At 41.5% G+C, this 20,771-nt stretch overlaps 1 protein-coding gene across 1 annotated transcript in view; it reads left to right on the top strand.

Moving 5' to 3' along the window:
* LOC128354493 (nck-associated protein 5-like) overlaps nt 1-20,771 on the top strand; it is a 128,850-nt gene that overhangs the window by 61,041 nt on the left and 47,038 nt on the right. The window contains exons 4-5 of the mRNA XM_053314718.1: nt 5,948-6,011; nt 16,885-17,018. Coding sequence (XP_053170693.1) covers nt 5,948-6,011; nt 16,885-17,018 — 198 coding nt within the window. The remainder of the gene's footprint in view (nt 1-5,947; nt 6,012-16,884; nt 17,019-20,771) is intronic.

Here is a 20,771-nt window from a genome sequence, read left to right as displayed (position 1 = left end):
TCCCTCCCAGCCACTCTGTGTACATTTGTGGTTAAGAACGATTGAAATGTTTAGCTCCACATAAGCCTCAGTGACATTATTGGAGAGATGGTGTGTATATCCATGCATCTTTTATATATATATATAACCTGATGTGTGTATTTATGTCAGTTTGAGTTACTGCTGCAGGGAAAAAGCTGAAGCTGTATGTGATGTTTAATCTGTTAACATCTTTATGCACAAAGGAGAGATTAACCACACTTGATAATAAGGTGGTGTGTAGTACTGCGAGGGAAATAGGAAACCAAAACACAAGAGACAGCACTTTTTTCCCTCTTTCATTATATGCTTAATGTTAAAAGCAAACAATGTACAATGGATTAAACCACCTGTATGAAAGGAGCTGTGATAACAGTCATGAAAACACAGCTAAACGCCTGCCTCCCACAATGCAGTTCAAAGCGCCATGGGTCCAACATGTCAGCTCAGGTTGGCAAATGCTCTCGCCATGATTGATCCTCCCTCGGTCCTGACAGATCGTGTCTTTGCATGCCGCCGCGACACTCTGGAGCAAACAGTCGGCTCGCTGTCTCAACGTGAGCTGGAAGGAAAAAAGAGTGAGGGGTTTACACAGAGTCTGAGCAGGGAGAATGTGAGGAGGAAACAGGGTTGATCTGCTATGAATGCAGCGAGACTGGTGTCATGATCACTCTGCGCTGCGCTGTCTGCCATATCTCAAAGGAGTGGATGTAGCGTTTGATGCTGCCAGAGACGCGTGTGAAGAGAATGGGAATGATGTGTGTGGTGCAGAAACTGTGTGTGTGTGGTTGTGTGTGTGTGTGTGGACAGCAGATGATATCAACCAAGGATATGAGAACTACAGATACATATTCTAAACCACACTTTGTAGTCTTTCAGAAATGAAGAAAATCAGTTTTAAAAGGCTCAATCAGTATCCTTTAAACCATAACTCTTAAGCTATTATAGGAGTTTGATAGTTGAGTAAAATAGAGAGCCTAGTTTTACTTTTTTCAAGCATTAGTCTGTGTATTTTGAGAGCAATCAATCAATAATCAGTTTGAGAGCGATTGGAGCTTTTAAGTGAGCTTCCAATCAGTTATGAAAGCTTTTAATTATTGTTCTGAGAATTTTCTTATTCTATGAAGGGGAATGTAATTGGTCTTTCACTTGGAAGAAATGTATATATCCTCATGACCAAGGTCTTCTACCAGCTGCCTCTTGCCGCATTAACTTTAGATGCATAGAAACACTGACACCAGAGCAAACTTGAGTGCATGCTGTATTTGCGGCTACCAGCTGGTTTGGCGTGCACCAGCGAAGCTCGGCGGGATTCCCTTCCGCCGGTAAGGCCTCCGGTGCTATCAGGTGATTCCAGGTCAGTGGGAACTGCTGGAGGTCCATGTCGACACTGTCTATGATTGGCTGACAGAATTGACTCAGCCAAGCTTTATAATGGGGCTCAAAGAGGAAGAAAAACAGCAGAGCAGGAGGAGGAATGTATACATGGTCAACTGTCAGCTTGTGCTTTCATCACATGCTTGGATGGACTGTAGCTTGAAATAATCCCAGTTCAGTCAAACTCAATTGTGAAGTATACACAATGTGCACAGTTGTTGCATTGGAAACTATATATAGAGCTATGAATACTAGTAGATACATGGCTTATGTGCTCAATTTTGCAGAACATCCTGCCAATGTGGAAGTGTTTATTCCTCTCTGTCGTGCTCATCAGCAGCAGCAGCTCTTTTGTAAAGGACAATTCCGATTTATTACAACATGGATCTCGTGTTTTTGCAGTTTTGTGTATTATTATATTGACAATAATCATCAAAATCAATCCAAAAGAAGTCAGATGAGGCAAGAAAACATAGAGTAAGATGATCTGACAGGCTGCAAATACACTCCAGACTAGCCAAACTTATTTGGAAAAGAAAATCGAGGCCAAATAATGGTAAAATAATGACCCAAATTGTCCATTGTTAACATTCATCACAGTTTACAGAGAGTGCCTTTCTAGGTCAACCAAGACCTACTGTACTTGCTGTAGTTGTGTGTACACAGTTTTCCTTTGCAATGAGGGAGTATTACAGACATAGCCGGTGTGCTCACTTTTTTGACCTCCCAGTGAAGCGGTTTAGATAATCAGGCTTCACTGCCGGCTGAACGTCTGACCACTAGTGTTTCTTGCTCTGTCGGCCTCTTTGCAGTGATGTTTGTTCCCAGATCTCAGTAATTAGTTTGGTGAGTACAATTTGATCATATCTGATAGAAATGATGGCCAAACATACAAAAATAAGACCCCAAAAATTGTAATAAACTCTAATTATCCTTTAAGATGAAGCATTCAGGCATTAAAGGGAAAATGAAAACATCATAATTAACATGCTAGACCCACCGCTAACTTTTTCCCAAACATCATTATAACATCACTCTTTACATACTCAGCAACTTATTCTGCACGAGATGGCACGAGATAAACTTACTCTACACAATGCACTTTGGGTTTGACTCTTGTGTGGCATCTGACTGTTTTGATAGGCCGGTTTACACAGCTGCTAAAAGTTTTACAATGCGAGCAAGCGGGAAAACGTCTCCCATCGATTTGGAAATGCAAATGATAAATTCAGAGCGAATTACGTCATTGGAAGCACACTCGGTATATATAGAGCGGATTACAGATTGCTTTGAATGCTGTTCAAGTATCCTATAATTCCACGCCAGCGCCAATTGGATGCAAACGTCGCCGGTGAGCATTTTGCAGCGGAATACTGTTTTGACTACTGCTTGTGCCAATTACTATAATTATGTTTAACACAGAATGTCAAATTGCTCTATATTTGGCGATGATTTTCTTGGGGCGCAGTTGGCTCATGCCCCGTTGCTCCTGGAACATGCCTGTGCATAAGTGGCCTGAAACTTAACCCCTTACAGGGCTGACGCTCAGCCATAACACAGACTGGAAGAATGCCAGGCAAGTCCTGTTTAACAAAACAATATCTGCAGTGAGAAGTTCCAGAAACCGCCCCCCCCCTCTCTTCTTCTTCTTTTTTTCCCTTAAGGTAGTGTAATAATGTAAGCATATATTGTGTGGTAATGGGAAGAGACACATTTTGTAACTGCTTGAACATGAGTGTATTAATCAGTCTCAGGTGTGGAGCATGCAGTCACACACTTTTACACACACATTTGTTGCATTTTTGCACACTTACACGCTCTGGCATGTATTTATGAGTGCTCACACATACACGCACATACATAAACAACACATTCACCTTTATGAATGCATCCACACACCTCCACACCCAAATTCATGAATGTACAATCACACTTAAATGCCCCACAACACTAATGCAAACACTAATACACTCACACCCAAACACACCCCCTTGTCTCACTGCTTCGGCACTTTGCTTGACTTCTTCCCGGATTTGTCACCACTGCGCCGTATGTTTCACAATCGGCGTGCCAGGCTCTGCTTTGCCTAATTCAGTCTAGTCCCATTAGAGGGAAGGTGGTGGAAGGGAATGGCTTCCACCAGCAGCGTTAGCTTGTAGCTCAGCACGCTCTTTGCAGTCCAGACGGACGATTCATCCGTCAAGCATACGTCCCCAGCTGTCTCTTAATCACCAAGGGTATTTCCCGACAGGTAAGCGGCTGAGAAACAATGATGTCTTGTCAAAGGCGACGAGGAGACGTTAGTCATGAGTTATTTTGGGGTCTGGGGGAGGATGGGAGGGGGGGGTTTGGGTGTCTGATCCACTGCAGAAATGTGAAAAATACACACCAGATTGTGATTACTTGTGTCTGCCTGCTGTATACACTGCTTTATTAGGTCCCACAGTCCCTTATTAGGTGGCTGCGTCTGTCTGTGTGATGTGTTTGTGTGAGCACAGTAACTCAAGGATAACACTTTGACAGACATTTCAAACTTACCCCTCAGCTTTGCCCTCATTTACAATAGATGCACTGACTATATTTTATTTTTTTCCTTTTTGAACATTCTTATCAGAGCTATACAACTGGTGTTGGGTGTTCTTACCAACTATTTATTTCATTGTGATTTTAGTGTTTTTTTTGTAATTTGATGTGTTTTCCTGACCAGCCTGTTGTGCAAGAATAGTCACAAAAGGAGGGACTGTCAGTAAAAAGACTCTAACAATAAAACATTAAATACATTTTTGCACAAAAAGAGGACTGTAGATGTTTCCCCCATCACTTATAAGTACACTATGAAGGGAACCATTAATTGACTGTATGAAGAGGACTGACTACAGCAAGAACATGTCAAAGTTTGTTTGTGCACCTGACTGTTTACAGACAGATTTTTAAAAAAAATTGTTGACCTATCTTGTATATATTTGCTCAATGATGCATTCATTATGCTTAATTAATGAACTCATTTGCATACCTAGCTATGTATGTGAGGGGGATAATTGGAAGACATCAGCCAGCCCACGTTGCCTCTTGTGTGACAAGACAGTGTGTGGACATATGTAATACATGTATTAACATGTTTTTGAATACTTATGCAGTATTTGACATTAATGACTTTTGGTCAAACGCACAGATTATGAAGACTCAAACACATGTTATGCTGTCAGTTTAAGGTTTCCCTCTTAGGTAGCTATGTAGACTAAATCAAATGGTAAGCTTATAACAAATGAAATATGTCTCATCTCTTACTGTCAGATGCAGGTTGTTTTATCCAAGAGGAGAGTTTCAGTTGTTGTGATGCCTCAAGAGAGGCCATAAAACAGAGTTCTTTATTATCCGTGCTAGTGTGCCAAGATTTATCCCATTAAAGTCTGGAATGCCCTCACGTGGGAAACGGATTGGACGCGCACAGTCTATTTCTTTGTTTAGTCTTGTTCACGTGTGTGTATTTGTGTGTGTGTGTGTGTGTGTAAGGGAGAGTGAGGGTGGGAGTGAGAGAGTCTGTTATGAGTGTGTGTCTGCGTGTAAGGTCTGGCACGAGGATGCCCTGCTTTTTGTTTCCTCTGAGCTATTTCTGTCTGGACAGAACTGCAAGCTCTCTGTTTTGCGTGGTTAGCGGACAACCCCGTCTCCTCGATGAATGTGTGTGTGCGTGTATCTGCTGATTTGCTGAAAGGCCTGTGTGGTTTCTGCTGTTGGGGCAGAAGACAGAGGAAGATAGAAAAGAGAAGTGATTGTGTGACTAAACCAGCCTAATATCACGCCAACATGTGTAATACACCTGCTGATCCACTAGAGGATACCATGTTGTGTCTCGTTTTGGTGTGAAAAGCACGTGCGTGTACGACTTTCAAAGAGCCTGTTAAGTGGCACAGTTTAGATGTCTAGATGTCTCTATAAGGTGGTGGGTTGGTAGATCCTAACATCCGTGTCACATTTCCAACTAACTTTAAGGAAGTAGTAACTGTAGCCCACACCAAGTTTCAAGTAATAATATTAATCTAAACCATGATCTTTCCCTAACTCTAACCAAGAAGTTTTCATGGTAACCAGACCTCAACCACAGCACTGGCACACCATAACACATTATTTTTAACAGTGATTTGTAATGGTCTTGTCAAATACTGTCAAAAGAGGCACCAGATTAGAAAATCCTCCTACTGTAGTGCTTACACGTTGTCCCAGTGAGGCAAAACGTTGACATGTTATCCTCTAGTGGATCGGCGGTTGTATTACACGCTTTGTTGAGATAATGGGTTTAAACAGTGTGTGAAACCTGCAACTATTATTTTTTGTCACTCTCTATGTTACAAATTGAATTATATTTTTAAAGCAAGTTAAGATTCATGATGAGATAAGATTTATTGGAGTTCCATGATGAGTGTTTTCCTCCTTGACAACATATGGATACTGATGTTGCTTTAATGCAAAACATATTGGTGACCAGATTGACTGTGTCACACGTCGACTCACTCTTCATTGTCTCCCTTTCTCTCATCTCCCTTTTGTTTAGGGAAAAGCTGGCCGTGGCTCGCCTGCAGAGGGAAGTCGCACGGAGCAAAAGCGAAGGAACAATGGTAAAGTACAGTGGAACTGCTCGCCCTGTAATCTGCACAAAGCCAAAAAAGCCACATTGTGCTCACTTCACACACATACGCACACCCACACACACACTGTCAACCTCTCCCAAGCTGTCACGTATGCCAAAATCAATCTATTGTTTCAACACTTTCATCATTTGATCTTAAAGAAGACAATTGCATGAATAAGTAGGTATTTTATACTGAATTACAGTAATTCAGCATAAAAACAGTACCAAATAGTGTAAAATTAACAAAATTACTACTTATATATGATTAAGGTATACATGAAAAGAACCAAAGCCACAAATGCCAGCTTTCTGTTGGTTTTTGGTGCTCTGTGATATATTTTGGTCCTCTAAAAGTGTTGAGGCTTGATTCCCTGTGCAGCCATTTTGCATGAACAACAGGTATTTAGATGCATGATCAGGTTGTGTAACATTACAAAGCAGCAGCTGGGGCTAAATCTGTGTTGCTGTTGTCATGACTGCATTGTGAAAGGCTTTAGCGAAGGCTGCTGATGTTGTGCTTTCACTTCTTTTACAAGGGAACGTGTATAAGCAGGGAAAATGATTCAGAGGGTGGAGATGTGTGCGTATGCATTTGTCTGTGTGAACGTGTGCATACAGTATATTTATCTAAGGGAGGTCAGAAAGTGAAAAGTTGAACCATGTGATGAAGCTCAGCTGATTGCAGCCTCTGAGCAGAGGCTCGAACCACAGGCCCAGCTGTTTGACTGCACCCCAGCGACGCCTCTGATTCTCTTCATGGCAGCAGGCCTAAAGCAACAACACACAAGGGCTGATACGTTCTGAGATTTTTGCACCATTGTGTGTGATTCTCCATTGATCCCTGAAGGAGAAATGTTTGTTTTTTCTTCTTGCCTCTCCTCACAGTCGGCGAGGTCAAAGCACAGGGTTAGATACAGAGCAATGCCCCTGGAGCTGGGCAGGGATTCAGTGTTTTACTTGAAGGCACTTCAGCACAGCAGACGCTTTCTGTCATTGAGGCTTGAATTTATTTCAAACACAGTAGCTGCAACAGAGAAGGGATTGTACCTTGTGAGATAGATTTGCATCTATTTTTGCTTTAGCTCAGAAACATACACATTGAACCAGTGAATGTACAGTTGACTAATTCAATGTAAAATGAGATAAGTATTGGCGCTAAGAACCAGAGCATTTCCTGAACAATACTGTAAAGACCTATTTCCCCTCGCTCACTCACAATCCTGACTCTCTGACCTCAATGTGACTCTTTTATACAGTCACCAGAGTCATGCATGTGTACGTGAAACAAGAGGGTCCAGTATTGATTTCCACAGCGGGTGGATATAAATGAATGGAATGCGTGCATCCTCCGATGAACACTCCATATCACCGCGTGACCAACACAGTCATGTGGTCTGTACTGTTTTTCAGAAGAGAGAGAAGACAGAGTTGTAGGCAGTTATGCTGCTTTACATTGAATGATGACTAACTGATCATTTAAGGTCAATTTCACACCTGTTTGTCTGTTTTACTTAGAACTCACACGGACTTCTTATGAGTAAGTCGGTGTGAATAATTGTTAGTCGAGCTTGCAGCTAGACCTCATATATCATACATAATGACAGAAAGCTAAAACAAAAGGGTGGCTGCCAAAAAGAATGTGGTCACTAAGGTTTACTGTTACTGAATGAGGTCATGTCAAACACATGGAGTGACACACCTCTGTTTTAACTTCTTCTCACCTTCACCTTGTGTAACTGTATATGAGTCACTTCCTTGATAGTTCACACAATTTTTTAGCTAAACTCCTACATCTACGATCACACAATCCAGCGGTTGTTCTGTTTCAAGCTTTAAGCAAATCATATCAGAGCCTTTCAATCAATCTCAGTGCAGTTGTTTGGTCCATTGACAGCAACTGATTGAAATGTATCCAGCCAAACAGGTTGCTTGTGAATCCAGTTTTCAATTTGTGAAAGCACTGAGTTCAGCTTTATCTTCTCCTTTATACCTTTGTGTACATAATGTAATTCTGTTTGCACCTCGAGGCTTGCACCCCTGTGTATCAGCACCTCCTTCTGTAACAGTAACCTTTGTATCCTCTGACCTCAGCGCAGCCCAAGAAAAATATATCATTCTCCACGCTGTGACATTCCACTGAAGACCCAGCTCTCAGACTCACACGAGTAGATGACATGCTAATTATTACTTTAGAGGGGTGTGTGAATTGCTGTGTGTGTGCGTCTGCGCATGCACAAGGTTGAGAGAGAGGGATGAGTTATCTGTGCCAGACAGGAGGAGGGTGAGGGTGGGGGATGGAGGAATAAAAGAAGGGGGGGGGGGGGTATCACTAAGCTCCATTTGAAATTGGGATTATCCCCGTTGGAGTCCCCTTGCACTCTCTCGCTGGCATTCCTGGGAGGCTTCGGAGCTCAGGCACGGTTCCTCAATAGAAATGAAAAAGAGACTGCTGCATCAAGGAGATAATTGTCAAAGTGCTGGTGATGTGAAGTGGGAACTGCTCACCAGTCGCAGACTGTGCCCCTGCAGACCCCCACAAAACCCGACGCCCACTTCCATGCCCACTCGCTCTCCACCAACCCCCCATCTTCGCCTGCCAAGGGGCTAACCTAGAGAGACAGATTAAAACAGCAATAGACTTTTGAAGTGGCGCTACCCCTCCTCTGTATCTGATGCCTCTCTTTAACAGCCTCTGTTCCTTGCCTTGGTCTTCCCTCTCTACATCTATTAGTGTCTTCTGTGTAACGCGATCAGAGGAACAGAAAGCTCCACTGCCACCCATTGCAGTCCTATGCCGGTTGCTTCTGCTGAGCATCTCCGCAGGGACATGTTATATTGCACCATTACTTGTGCATTGTGTAAGAATAGAATGTGAAAGGCATCTTTTATGATTGTGAAAAGGAGCTAGAACACACTGCCACAATTGTAAGCCTGCAGGTCTCGTTTTGTGCGCGGCGTAAATGAAACAGAATTAACAACGCAGTTTACTGAGGAGTGCCTGTTTTAATTGGGTCTCCTGTTGTGGAGCGTAACGGCCACTGGCAACGCAAAATTACAACCCTTTTTTTGTTGTTATGGATCATTTGGGGAGAATCACATGAAACCTTTCAATCACTGTTTAAACACGAGGAATGAATCCCAGCATCTGTGCAGCATTTTGCCGCAAACGTGGCCACACAAGATGCATTTGTTATTAGTTTGAAATGATCTAACAAGCACCAGATCTATCTGTCTTAGACCACCGCTTGTTTCTGAAACTTTTATTTCAGGGCTCGGACATGGTGCTTTTGGCCTGCGCCGCAGAGCACAATCTTTAAAACTCTTACAAGAAAAACATTGGATTTCCTGTTCTGCGTTTGATAGAGCACAGGTCATGGTTTATTCTGTACAGGCTTCAGTCTCTTTCCAACAAGCCTTCCCTGTCTGTCTCGAGTCAAAACCGCTCACTCACAGCCTCATCGCTGCTGTAGGTTTTCTCTGGAATTCTTCACACCCCAACCCAGAGGCGTGGTACATGGCGGGGCTGCTCTCTGTCTCCCACTTTCTTTTTGATGCCACTCTAAGTCCGTCAGGGGCAGGATGCCGGGTTTCCTGTCAGGGAGAAAACAGAAGTCCACATGTAGGCTCGTAAATGCAGTGCTGCCTCCACTGCAGAGGGGGCTGGGCTCTCTATTAAAAAGGCATTTAAACTGTTAGGTAAGATTATGACCACTGGAAACGGCTGTCTAAACAACATGTGAAAATAAACTATCTGGCTTTGAGAGAAACTAGCTTTATTTTTCTTTGGGTTTTGTGGACGCTGTGTGATATCTGAGCTTGAACAGATATGAACCTCAAACATACAGAAGATTCACACAGTTATTTCCCTGGATGTTCGGGTTGATTACAGCGTTTGATTTGTTCACGGCCGATTGAAGCTTATATGTGAAGGATAAAAGAAAATCTCAAGTTGGCTTATTTGTGTAACTCAGTTATTTAAAAATCAGATTTCTCCAGAGTATTTCATGTAGAAAATTAAGTTAAGATAAGAAGCAAGTCGCTGCATGTGTGAATATAAAGTGGGAACGGGTGGCACAGTACGGTTAAACAGGCCCCCAAGCCAAGATAGGAATCTGCTATTTCTGTACATGAAAATACACTCTTGTGTTAAAAGACTGTATTCAACATAGTTTGCATCAAGTAAAATTTGGCTAACCGAGGGGGCTTAATACTCTTCTCAACTATTTTATGTTCTACCAACTGGGGTATCTACTGTACAGACCCCAGAGGTATAGTTTTTGTCAGATTCCAATTTTTTCATGACTGTTAACCAATTTCTTCATAATGATTGCATATCCTTGTCTTCTGTTTCTCTTTTGATTAGTGTCTTTTAAAAATAACAATGTATTGGGAACCCCAGTCAAAAGCACCAAATTCCATCAATGCAGTTTTAATCAATGAAACCATTTTCTGAGTTCATGTTTGCCATGGATCCTAATATAAAGTATTACACATTGTCAGAGGGAATAAGGACACTCTGTCAGTCATTTTGAAGGCTTAATAGAAAGTTTGTACTTGAGATAAAACCTACATTTTGTATTAAAGAAAAGTTTTCCATTTTAAACAATATGCAAATTAACTTTGACTTTCCTAAAAATAATAGGTTTTTCAGATGCCATTAATGACATAACTAACAATGTTTTGAGAAGAAATAAATTAACACATTGCTGTGATGGTTGTTTGTTACAGTAGTTCATTCTTTGGGAGACCCCAGAGACCCCAGTCAGTTGTCCTTGCATGTTAAATATGCTATGATGAAACAAGTCTGCCAGTAGGTTTAATTACTTGTTGATAATCCAGCTTCAGGTTTTGTGTCAGGAATGTTTTTATCTTTTGAGATGAGTTGAAAAATGCAATTAACTGATGAATCCCTCGTGATTACATCCATACTGGAAGTGCTTTAGCTCCCTATTCCTAATGATAACCCAAAAAACCTTGCATTTGAAATAACTGTATTGGCCAATAGTGTCAGTTGTTTTAAGAATTTGTAGATTTTTATACAAATATGGCTTTAATTACTTTAAATGTAGTAAACAATTTTAGCTTTTGTACTGCATCTACTGTTGGGCTGCAATGATTAGTCGATTTATTGATTAGTAGCTCTACAGACAATATTATTTTGATAATCAATGAATAGTTAAAGTCTCATTTCAAGAAAAAATGCCAAACACTCCCATGTTCCAGCTGCTCATTTGACAGAATTTGCTCCTTTTCTAAGTTTTACATTTTGTGAGTAGGAAGAAGTCTTCTGGATGTCTGTGTGGCATATAAATAGAAAAAAGTTGCTCCTACTCTCACGAAAATTGTAAACGGAGTAAAGTCACATAAGGAGAGCAAGTGATTGGCAGTCTGATCTTTGTGAAACCTGAGCTCAATACCACTGTAATTAATTAAGTTAGGTGTAATTAATTTGCGGTAATTAGACCAAGGTATCATAGTGTGCTTGACAGTGATGAATTCATGTTTAAACTACCATTAAAAGCACCTTTCAGATGGACATCTTCTGTAGTGTGCTTTCACCAGATAAAGAAGTGTTTGGAAGGGTTCCCTTCTCTAAAAGACAGTGAGACAGGGCTTTGGTCCTCGTGGACTTCTAGTGCTGAGGGACCTCCACAGAGTGTTTCTGACAGCTGTTTGGAAGATGTGTGACAGCGTGGTGGTTTGGGGACTGGGGGGACTCAGGTGCTGTCTCTGCAGATTGGGCTTATCAGCCACGGCCAGGGGCCAGGGCCGAGATGGGGTCCCCCCAGCACTCGGCACATTCACCGGGTGACAAGCGCTGACAGCCAGGCCCAAATCGCATCTCCACACCGTCCCTTTCACCCACTCTCCAGAGTGTGTTTGTGTGTGACTGAATGACTCGGAGTGCGTGGGTGGGGTGGGGGAGCTCCCTTGGCAATGATAAATGGGCCACTCATATGATTTAGCATATTCCTGGGGTGTGTGTGTATTATTTGCTATAGTGCCGGCGGCTGTCTAAGAGAGAAGTGGTACACTCTAATGTAGTGGCTCTCCATAATAATTGAATTGATGGAGCCCTGGGGGACACGGGACACAGATTTTTAGTGAATAACTGACGCTTTAGACTCAACCTTATTTCTTTAAGTCGTGTAAGAAAACATATGTTCTTGTGAGTTTCTTCTCATAGTGAAACACCATCTCTTTAATTATTCTTTAGACTTCTTTATCAGGTGTTTTATCATAATTAATGTCCTCGGAAGGGAAATACTTTGAATGACATTTAATTTAAATGCACCTTTTATCTTTACGACATGAATCCCATTATTTTGCACACTTTTGTCTTCTTGATAATGCTTGATTTGTCTTTAGCGTGGCGTATCGGACCTGGCATTTCAAACACATCATGTGTGCCAGCCAGGCAGCCAAATCCGCCTCATGTTACACTTTCATTTGAATTCAGTCTTGCTGATGAGCTCACAAACACACACACACACACACACACACACACAAACACACACACAAACACACACAAACAGCCTAGTGGCATGTTTTATTTATGAATGAGGAACCTGCGCGGTGTATTGTGTCCCTGATGTTTGCTTTAGCAGAGAGCCAGAGATCCGCTCCCGGCCCTTTGATTAGGCAAAGAGCTCCAACAGAGGGGGTTTCTGTGTAATGAAGAGATTATTGAGCTGGTTGGCCCCCAAACTGTACCCCAAACCCTGCATGAACACATACATATACAGTTGCAGATGGACATCCGTGGATGGACGTACAGAATCGGAGGTATACACACATGCACTTAACCTGATAACATTGTGCTGCGGCTTTTCTTTTATGGGAGACAACATTGCAGGCACAACAAGGAAAGGCAGAGGTCTCTAATTAATTTAGTGTCCTCTGTGGATCTTGGAGGGTATCAGGGGGGTTCGAGTCTTCTAGTAATTCAGCTCGGATGAATACCATTACCATCTAATGTTGTCCAATTACAGAGGCCAGCTTCATTCTGGGCTCCACTGCAACTAATACAATTTTAGACATACTATTCGCTACAGAACAAACAAGGAGGAAGCTCACTGGGATGCAGCACAACCGAGTGTATGTTACAAAATGTACAACTCATAAATTAGGTGTTTGCAATATCTTTTATCCTTGATTTTTTCAATATTTTTAGTGTATTAAAATCAATAGTACCTTGCAGTCAATTCAATTTCAAGCTTTTATATATGTTGATGGTGATAAATTCTGTCATATATATAGATGGATACTTTTTTTTTTTTATCAACCAGGAAATGAAAGCAGCCTCGTCTGTGACAGAGGTCAAATTTAATCCTGAAACACCCAATCTGGGCTTGTTTCAGATATATGGCTCAGTAGACTGATGTAAAATCCTCCCCAGGCCATTTTATAGATTACTTGGCCTATTCCATTTGATATTGCTTCTTCCAATGACTGTATTGTTTGATAGAGCTGGCTTTGTTGGAGATGTAGCTGCCGGTTTTATTCCAGGAAAATGTTGCCCTCCACAGGAGAAAGAGGGTAGTGCACCGCAACCAGCCATGACAGACAGTCAAGTGAGAGGATTATCTCCTCAGTCATTGGATTAACTTGAGTAAATGTTCTCACAGAAAGTTGCCAAGCAGGTTTTCATCACATCCCATCTCAGTACAGAGAGATGGGAGGGACCGAGAGATATCTTCCCAGGGCAATGCTAAAGGCATGTTGCCTTCGTAGCCATTAAAGAATATGCTTTCAATTAGCATACTCACTACCACAGAAACAAAAGCCATGAAGTTGGTGTGGAAAATAAACATTTCAAACTGAAAAAAAAGGTAATGTATTGCTTGGGATTTTTGGCCACATAAAGATATGGTAATGTTTGATTTAAGGGCCTTGGGCCTTATTAAATTGCCGAAATTATATTGAACAATAGCAATAGAAAGCTTTTTAGTACAACGTCGGCTATAAATCCTGTCTTGTTATTGAGGTTCTTGGCAAGACTCTGTCAGCAGAGCAGTCACATAGCGGTGGTTTATGCCTGGGGTGTTTGTTAGGCCATGTGGGCAACAAAAATCAGGACTAAAGCTACTGTTCTTTTGTGAGAATCCAGGCCAAGTTGCTGAACAATACTGTATACATTAATACATACGCTGCTGCAAGAAAAGGCCTTTGTGCTTCTTTGCATTGAGGTGAAATTCAGCTAAACTAGATGCTGGTTCAGCTGCTTTTTAAAGCTTTTATGCCATGTTTGAATGATTTAAAACATATTTCCATCCTCCTGTACTAAGGAAATAATGTTGTCTCTGTACCAGGCCTTGTAAATAAATATTACTAACATGCTTGTAACATGCTTCATCCTTCCTCCTTCAACTTTAAGGCTCATTTTCTTTATAGAGAAGAGGTGAAGAAGAGCCAGAAAACCGTTGGTTTGAGTCCAGATATATAGGTTCAGCTCTTGGCAGGGGGATGTTGTACTTTATGCTTCTGTATGGCTGGATTTACAGAGGCCATTACTCCTGACAGGGGGAGCCTCCCTGTTGTGTAAAGAGCCGCTCCACATAGTAGCCATGAATTTATGGCCTCAGTGAGGACCAGAACTGGTTTTAATGGTGACTTGGGTTTAATATTCCCCCATCCCCAGCCAGTTAAAATCTGCATTTGTGACAGAATTTATGCCAAGTTACAATATAGTAAAGTATGGTTGTTTATTGGTTGCATACAAGACAGTATGGCCACAGTTAAATATGGTGATTTTTAAAAAATGTGTTAGGTAACTACTGACGTGCTTTCCAGTTGTTTTGACGTTTTTCTTTGCAATTTGGTTTTATGGCACTGCATTAAATCATGGCTGCATGCTTTGATGATACACTGAACTAAAACACAACATCATCTCAGAGATGTTTTGCCCATAAACCAACTAAATGAATAGATGTTTACCTGAACACATTCTCCACTCTGAATGTGCATAAACGCCTCTCACTCTTTTCCACCACTAGATGTCCCCATAATGCTTGTGTGTGAAAAAGTACTGGTCTTAGACTGAGTGATGAGTGGCGCTCAACTTCAAGACTTAAACACAAGCTGTAGAGAGACTGATAGAGATTGAAGAGATAGAGATTGAGAAAACTTTCTTGACTAAAATGATTTAAATCTGAATTGTCTTCTGAGCAGGCATCACTGACCTCTTCTTTTTTTCTGTGGCAGTTTCTGGTCTCACCTTTCACAGCAGATGATGATATATAATCTTTCACCAAGGACTGACAGGATAATCCTTTCCTGCCTTCAGAACCAGAGCATGACTTCTTTGTAGACAGTCATAATGACTTAACACTTCAACTTTCTTTTTTTTTAAAGAAACATCTACTGTCTGTTAAGCCGAACAAACAAGATGAAGTGCACTTCAACTTCAAATGTCTTATTCAGCAGAGAACATTGGATTGCAAAAGAAGCAACTTTCCCCATCATTTTCCCCCAATTTCCCCTAGTGGTCTCCTCAGCTCAAACCAATTTCCGCATATTTTAAACTCAGCTGATTTTCTTGACAAGATAGTGACAGATAGTTGATCACTTAAACCAGCTACGAAAATAGAGCCTGCTATTACAGCAGTAGTATCATGTACAGATTGCAAGTGTAAGAGAATAACCCTCGCTCGTTTGCTTTATCAGCTAAAATCTGGTTGCTCAAATCTCCTTCCCAACTTTGTCACTGAAAAAAACTCACTCTCAGTGCCAGACTTCCCTCTCAAGGTGCCAGTGTGCCAGTGCAGGGCCATGGTCTTTTGAAGTTTGGCTTGAGGCGAGGACAGCCCTCTTTTGGGAACAGATGGCCGAGGCCTTCAGACAGAGAAGAATCCAATTAAAGACTGGAAAAAGAGCTTTAATTTTGGAATTGTCTCTGGTGAAAAAGGGCAGATAAAAATGGCCGTGTGATCTGCGGAGACCTAGAGTTCCTCATGAGGATGATGGGGTTAACTCAACAAACCAAGCCTCAGAAGTAGATCTCACACTGGAAACTGCTAGAATGGCACTAAAATGAAGTGGATGTGATGTGAAAGAGAGAAAGGAATGAGAGGTAGACTTTACCTCCATGATAGCTCTGTAAATTACTGATTTAGCGCCTTAATTGCAGAAGAAATCGAGCCTCTTCATTTCTGACACCTTTTTTTTGCAAGGTCACCAAGCAGCAAGTCTGTAAAAAGAAATCAAATATGCAAGAACAGAGCACAGTAGGTGTGTGGGGAAAGAACGACGATTGCTGAAACATGCTGTTCATACCTACATTTACATTGGTGAGCATTTTATGTAGAAAGTGAGTGAAAGGCTCAAGGACCTTGATGTCTTTTATATGGTAGCTCAGCACTGAAATTAAATGAAAAGGAAGAGTGGAGGGGAAGACTGAGGTATGGGAGACCAGGCTCGGTGATGTTATTTGACATTTAGAGTGAACTTTCTGTCTGACAGAAGAAAGGGGAGGTTCATTATGAACATTTCAAAGTAGCAACAAACTACTGCAAGAAATGCCTGGAATGCTGGAACCTAGCAGCTTAAATGTCATCATGCCCTTATTCGTTTATTTACTGAATAATATGACCAGATCAGATTTTTTTTACAAGCACTACCTGTGGAGAAACAATGTTTGGTGTCCACCTTTCATCAAGGATGTCGAAACTCTCTTACCCTTTTGTAAGGATGATCAGAGGTCAGCTACAGATTATAGCATCTCTAGAGCTGAAAGGAATTTAGCCATAAACCATACCAACCAACCATAAATATAGCATATGACCCAGGGTTTATGAGGGATGATCTCTTGAGCTACACCGCTGACAGGTAACACTCCTTCTATTTCTGTTATTTCACAGCGAGAAAAGCTGATCCACGAGCTAGAGGAAGAGCGACGCCTGCGACTGGAGAGCGAGAAGCGTCTCCGGGAAGTGACGGAGGAGTCAGAGCTGGATCGAGCGCAGGTGGTCTCACTGCAGCAGCAATTCTCCAGGTGAAAATGGCCTGAGAGCCAATAGTGTATATAACACTTTTGTAGATCTACAGTGACCCTCAAATCCTGTTTCTGACCTTATTCAACCAAAATTGACACATGTAGCAGCACTTTGAACATTGAGTGAGGTGCAATACAACAATGGCTCAAATAGATCCTTAAGTCAAGTTGCTTTCATGATATTGAGGATCATCTCATCCGTAAGGAACATAGCAGGTGTAAGTGGGTGAAGAAAATGGATTGTTGAATCAGATACCCTCTAAGCTTTTTGTTATGACCAGTTGGTGTTTACCATCACTGAATATCTGTTATCTGCTAAAAATTGTACTTGATAAAGGAAGTCAGTCAGTTCCTATGATGCTTAATTTGAACATTTTATAGAATATACAGACAGTGATTGAAGTATCATCATCACAAACAGAACCTACTATTTCTTTTGAATGATTGAGTCCATTTTATGTCTAAGATGTCTTTGAATTCTAAACCATATGTCATCTAAAAATAGAAGATATTTCCAGGTAGCTGTGATTCTTCTAACACCGTAACATTTCTTGTGACATTTCAACAAACCGTATTATTAACCAAACAGGTTTTGCTGCACAAAAGCAGTGTTATCCACTGGAAAGGTATGCAGCATGTGACATGTCGAGATCAGATTAAAGGAACATCAATTTAGGCCAGTGATCAGACAGTTGCATCATTATGCTACATTATACAAACGTAGTAGACATCCACCAGCCAACAGGAATCAGATATCAAGATTAGAAATATATCTTAAATTTGGAACAAACAATATCTGCCATATCTTTTAAAAGTATTTGATATTTCAAAGTAATTTCTTGCAATCAGTACTCGTTATAACTTTAAGAATTGAAATCAAGTTCCTAGCCCTAACCCTAACCCTCTAGCTTTTCCTTATGTCTTTGTTCTCTCTATTTTGTCTGAATGATTTTTTGTCTTGATCACTTGACCTTCTCATCAGTAAGAGATGAGCCAACATATGACTCCAGCTGTGAGACAGAGAAAAGCGTTAAGTGGTCAAGCAACGCTCTTGTCATAACTTCAACAACCTCTATTTCATGAACTTGCTCTCCACCTCGCGGCCGCTGAGGTGTGACAGAGTGGGATGGCAAATCAAGAGCTGGAGCTGAGTTGATGCCATAATTAGGCGATAGGCATTCAGCGCTTTACTTATGCAAAAAAGAAAGAAAAAAAAGTCCAGAGGATTTCACATTGACTGCTTATCTTCTCATTAAGTTAGTGGAGAAAATCCTGCACATTTTAATGGTCCCAGTGTTGCAGTGCAGATGAGGGCAGAGTCAACGCTAAAGGAAGAATAAAATATTTAAGAGCCATTCCAAAGATTTATCACATATTTAAAATGTTCCATTGATGTTGCTGAATTAAGCTCAATGGTGTTTCTCACTTATGTTCAGTTTCCTCACACCCCGTCTTCTTTTCTTGGAAAAGCAACACCTTGCATCACATTACTGTTTGCACTGGAGAACTGTCAGATACAACCACAGCCTTTTACTGTGAGTGAGACAGCAGCTCGTGTCTTTTTTAAGACCAATAACAGCATTTTGACATAATTTTCCTTTGTTTGGTATGTCAATAGCAGGCTATACGGGATATAATCTATGAAATGATAGTTTACAGGTAGTTTCCAGTGGGTGTAGCATGACTTTCTGTTGAGTCAGAGGTATATAAATCAACATGAAATCCTGTATAAACATGTCCAATCCAATTTTGTATTTCTAACATGGCTGGCTGCACCTGTCCACGTCTTGCGTTGGGGTTTTACTGTGTAGGATTGGTTGTTACACACAAGTATCTCCCTGTCTGGCCTGTGTGTAGACATATTGTATTCCCTGCACACTGTGAAAGCGTGATAGTACTTGGGGAGATACAGTACGGTGAACTCCACTTCTAGTAAGGCTCTTAAAAGGGGACAGCTGTATTGGTGAATTAGTAGATAGGGGAGCAGCAATATGAGAGTGGATGTCTGCAGCCAGGGCAAGAGAAATTACTGTAATTCTGTTAGGAGGGAAATATATAAAGCTTATCCCTGATTGGGTCCTGCACACTTCCCCATGGAGACAGATGAATTTGTCGTCATGGCAAGGGGTCGCCCAGATGGATGGTTCTCATTGGGTGCCAGACGGCTATTGGTGCTGTACTAAGACTGCGGTTCAGTAATATAGACAATTATGTTCTAAAAAAGTGCTTATCGAAAGGAGGATGCTCACCTTGCCACCTCACTCAGCTTTTGCCATTCTGGTAGCGTTGTTCATTGTCATCATGCTGGATTGCTGTAATTTCTGTGAGCTGCACCATCAATGGTTGTGTGACTCCCGGGGGAACACAAGGTTCAGCAGCTTTCCTTCTACAAATTACAAAGATATCTCCCTCCACCTCCACACAAACAGGCTAACAGGATTTCAGTCTCACTGTCAAAGTCTTAATCTTTGTTTAAGCGTTGCTGAGTGCTTATCTGAATGTGAATGAGCAAGCGCACCAAGCAAGCCGCCAACGTGTGTTTGTGTGGAGTGTGTTTACTCGTACCTGGTCCTGCAGTGGATTAACATGTTTACATGGCAGCCAATAATCGGTGGCGCTGTGCCCTGGTGGCAGATGGAACATCAGTGTGGTCACTTTAATTAGCGAGTTGCAAGCCAGCAAAAAAAAAAAAAAAAAGATAACTCGGTCAACAGGCTACTGACAAGTGTCTTTCCATGAACCTTTGCCCCACATGCATCTGCTGCTTGCGCTGCTGTTTTCAGTTATTGGCTTATGGATATACCTCCCACTCACAAGCACATGCAAAGACACGGACAGGCGCTGCTTCATATGGGTGCACACTTGCTGTCAACCAATGGATGACAATTATTTGTGTCTCTGCTGCTTTTGTTCTGCGAGACCTTCATCCATATCTCCTGATTGATTTAGACTTGTTATTTGTTGCGCATTAGGGGAATAGAAACCTTACTTCATCAGTGTGTCTTTTGAGATAATTCCCGCAAATCATGTTAAGTGGACATCCAATCTTTTAAATAGACTGGGATCTGTTTGACCCCAGGCAACAATTGATTTGTGTATTGCTAATTAATTGAGGTTGTGCTTTGAATCACGACAGTGGAAGTGAAATCAGGCTAGTAACGGGTGTAATTTGAAGGATAAAAGCCAGCCAAATGTTAAAGCAAAGATATCAAACACTTTGCAAATGAGCATTTGAAATGGATTTCTCAAACCCTGCCAAAAATAGGATCCAGTCACATTGCCTAAATGCCTTTTCCTCAGGTTGCTGCCTTTATGATTTGCTGCACCGGGAAACAGAGGTGTTCTGTGATGATATGAGACAAAGGTAATGAGCTGCTTGTTAGAGTTGGACTTTACAGTATTACACACAGAAACACACACATGAACAAACAGGCATGCTCACACCAAACAGAAAACATCAGACACTCACTCCTACAGCCAGACGAACTCCAGGGAATCTCACTGTCTTACATCCTTTGTTTGTGTGTGTTTGCCTCCGTACGCCCTGTAATGCTTACACTTCTTGGCAGGGGTTGAATGTAAGGCAGGAATCGCCAAAACTGGAACAACTGGCTTTTCTTTTCTACTTTCACCCACAAAAAAGCTCAATCTTGCCTGTGTTTTCACGGTTGAGATCAAAAAGTCTGCATTCCTCAAGTGACTGGCTACTTAGCTCCAGACATAGGTGTATACACACATGCCTATATCCACCCC

Source organism: Scomber japonicus, chromosome 24 (genome assembly GCF_027409825.1).
Source record: "Scomber japonicus isolate fScoJap1 chromosome 24, fScoJap1.pri, whole genome shotgun sequence".
In the NCBI taxonomy this organism is placed as follows: Eukaryota; Metazoa; Chordata; class Actinopteri; order Scombriformes; family Scombridae; genus Scomber; species Scomber japonicus.
This window is presented reverse-complemented; position numbering and strand designations above follow the sequence as displayed.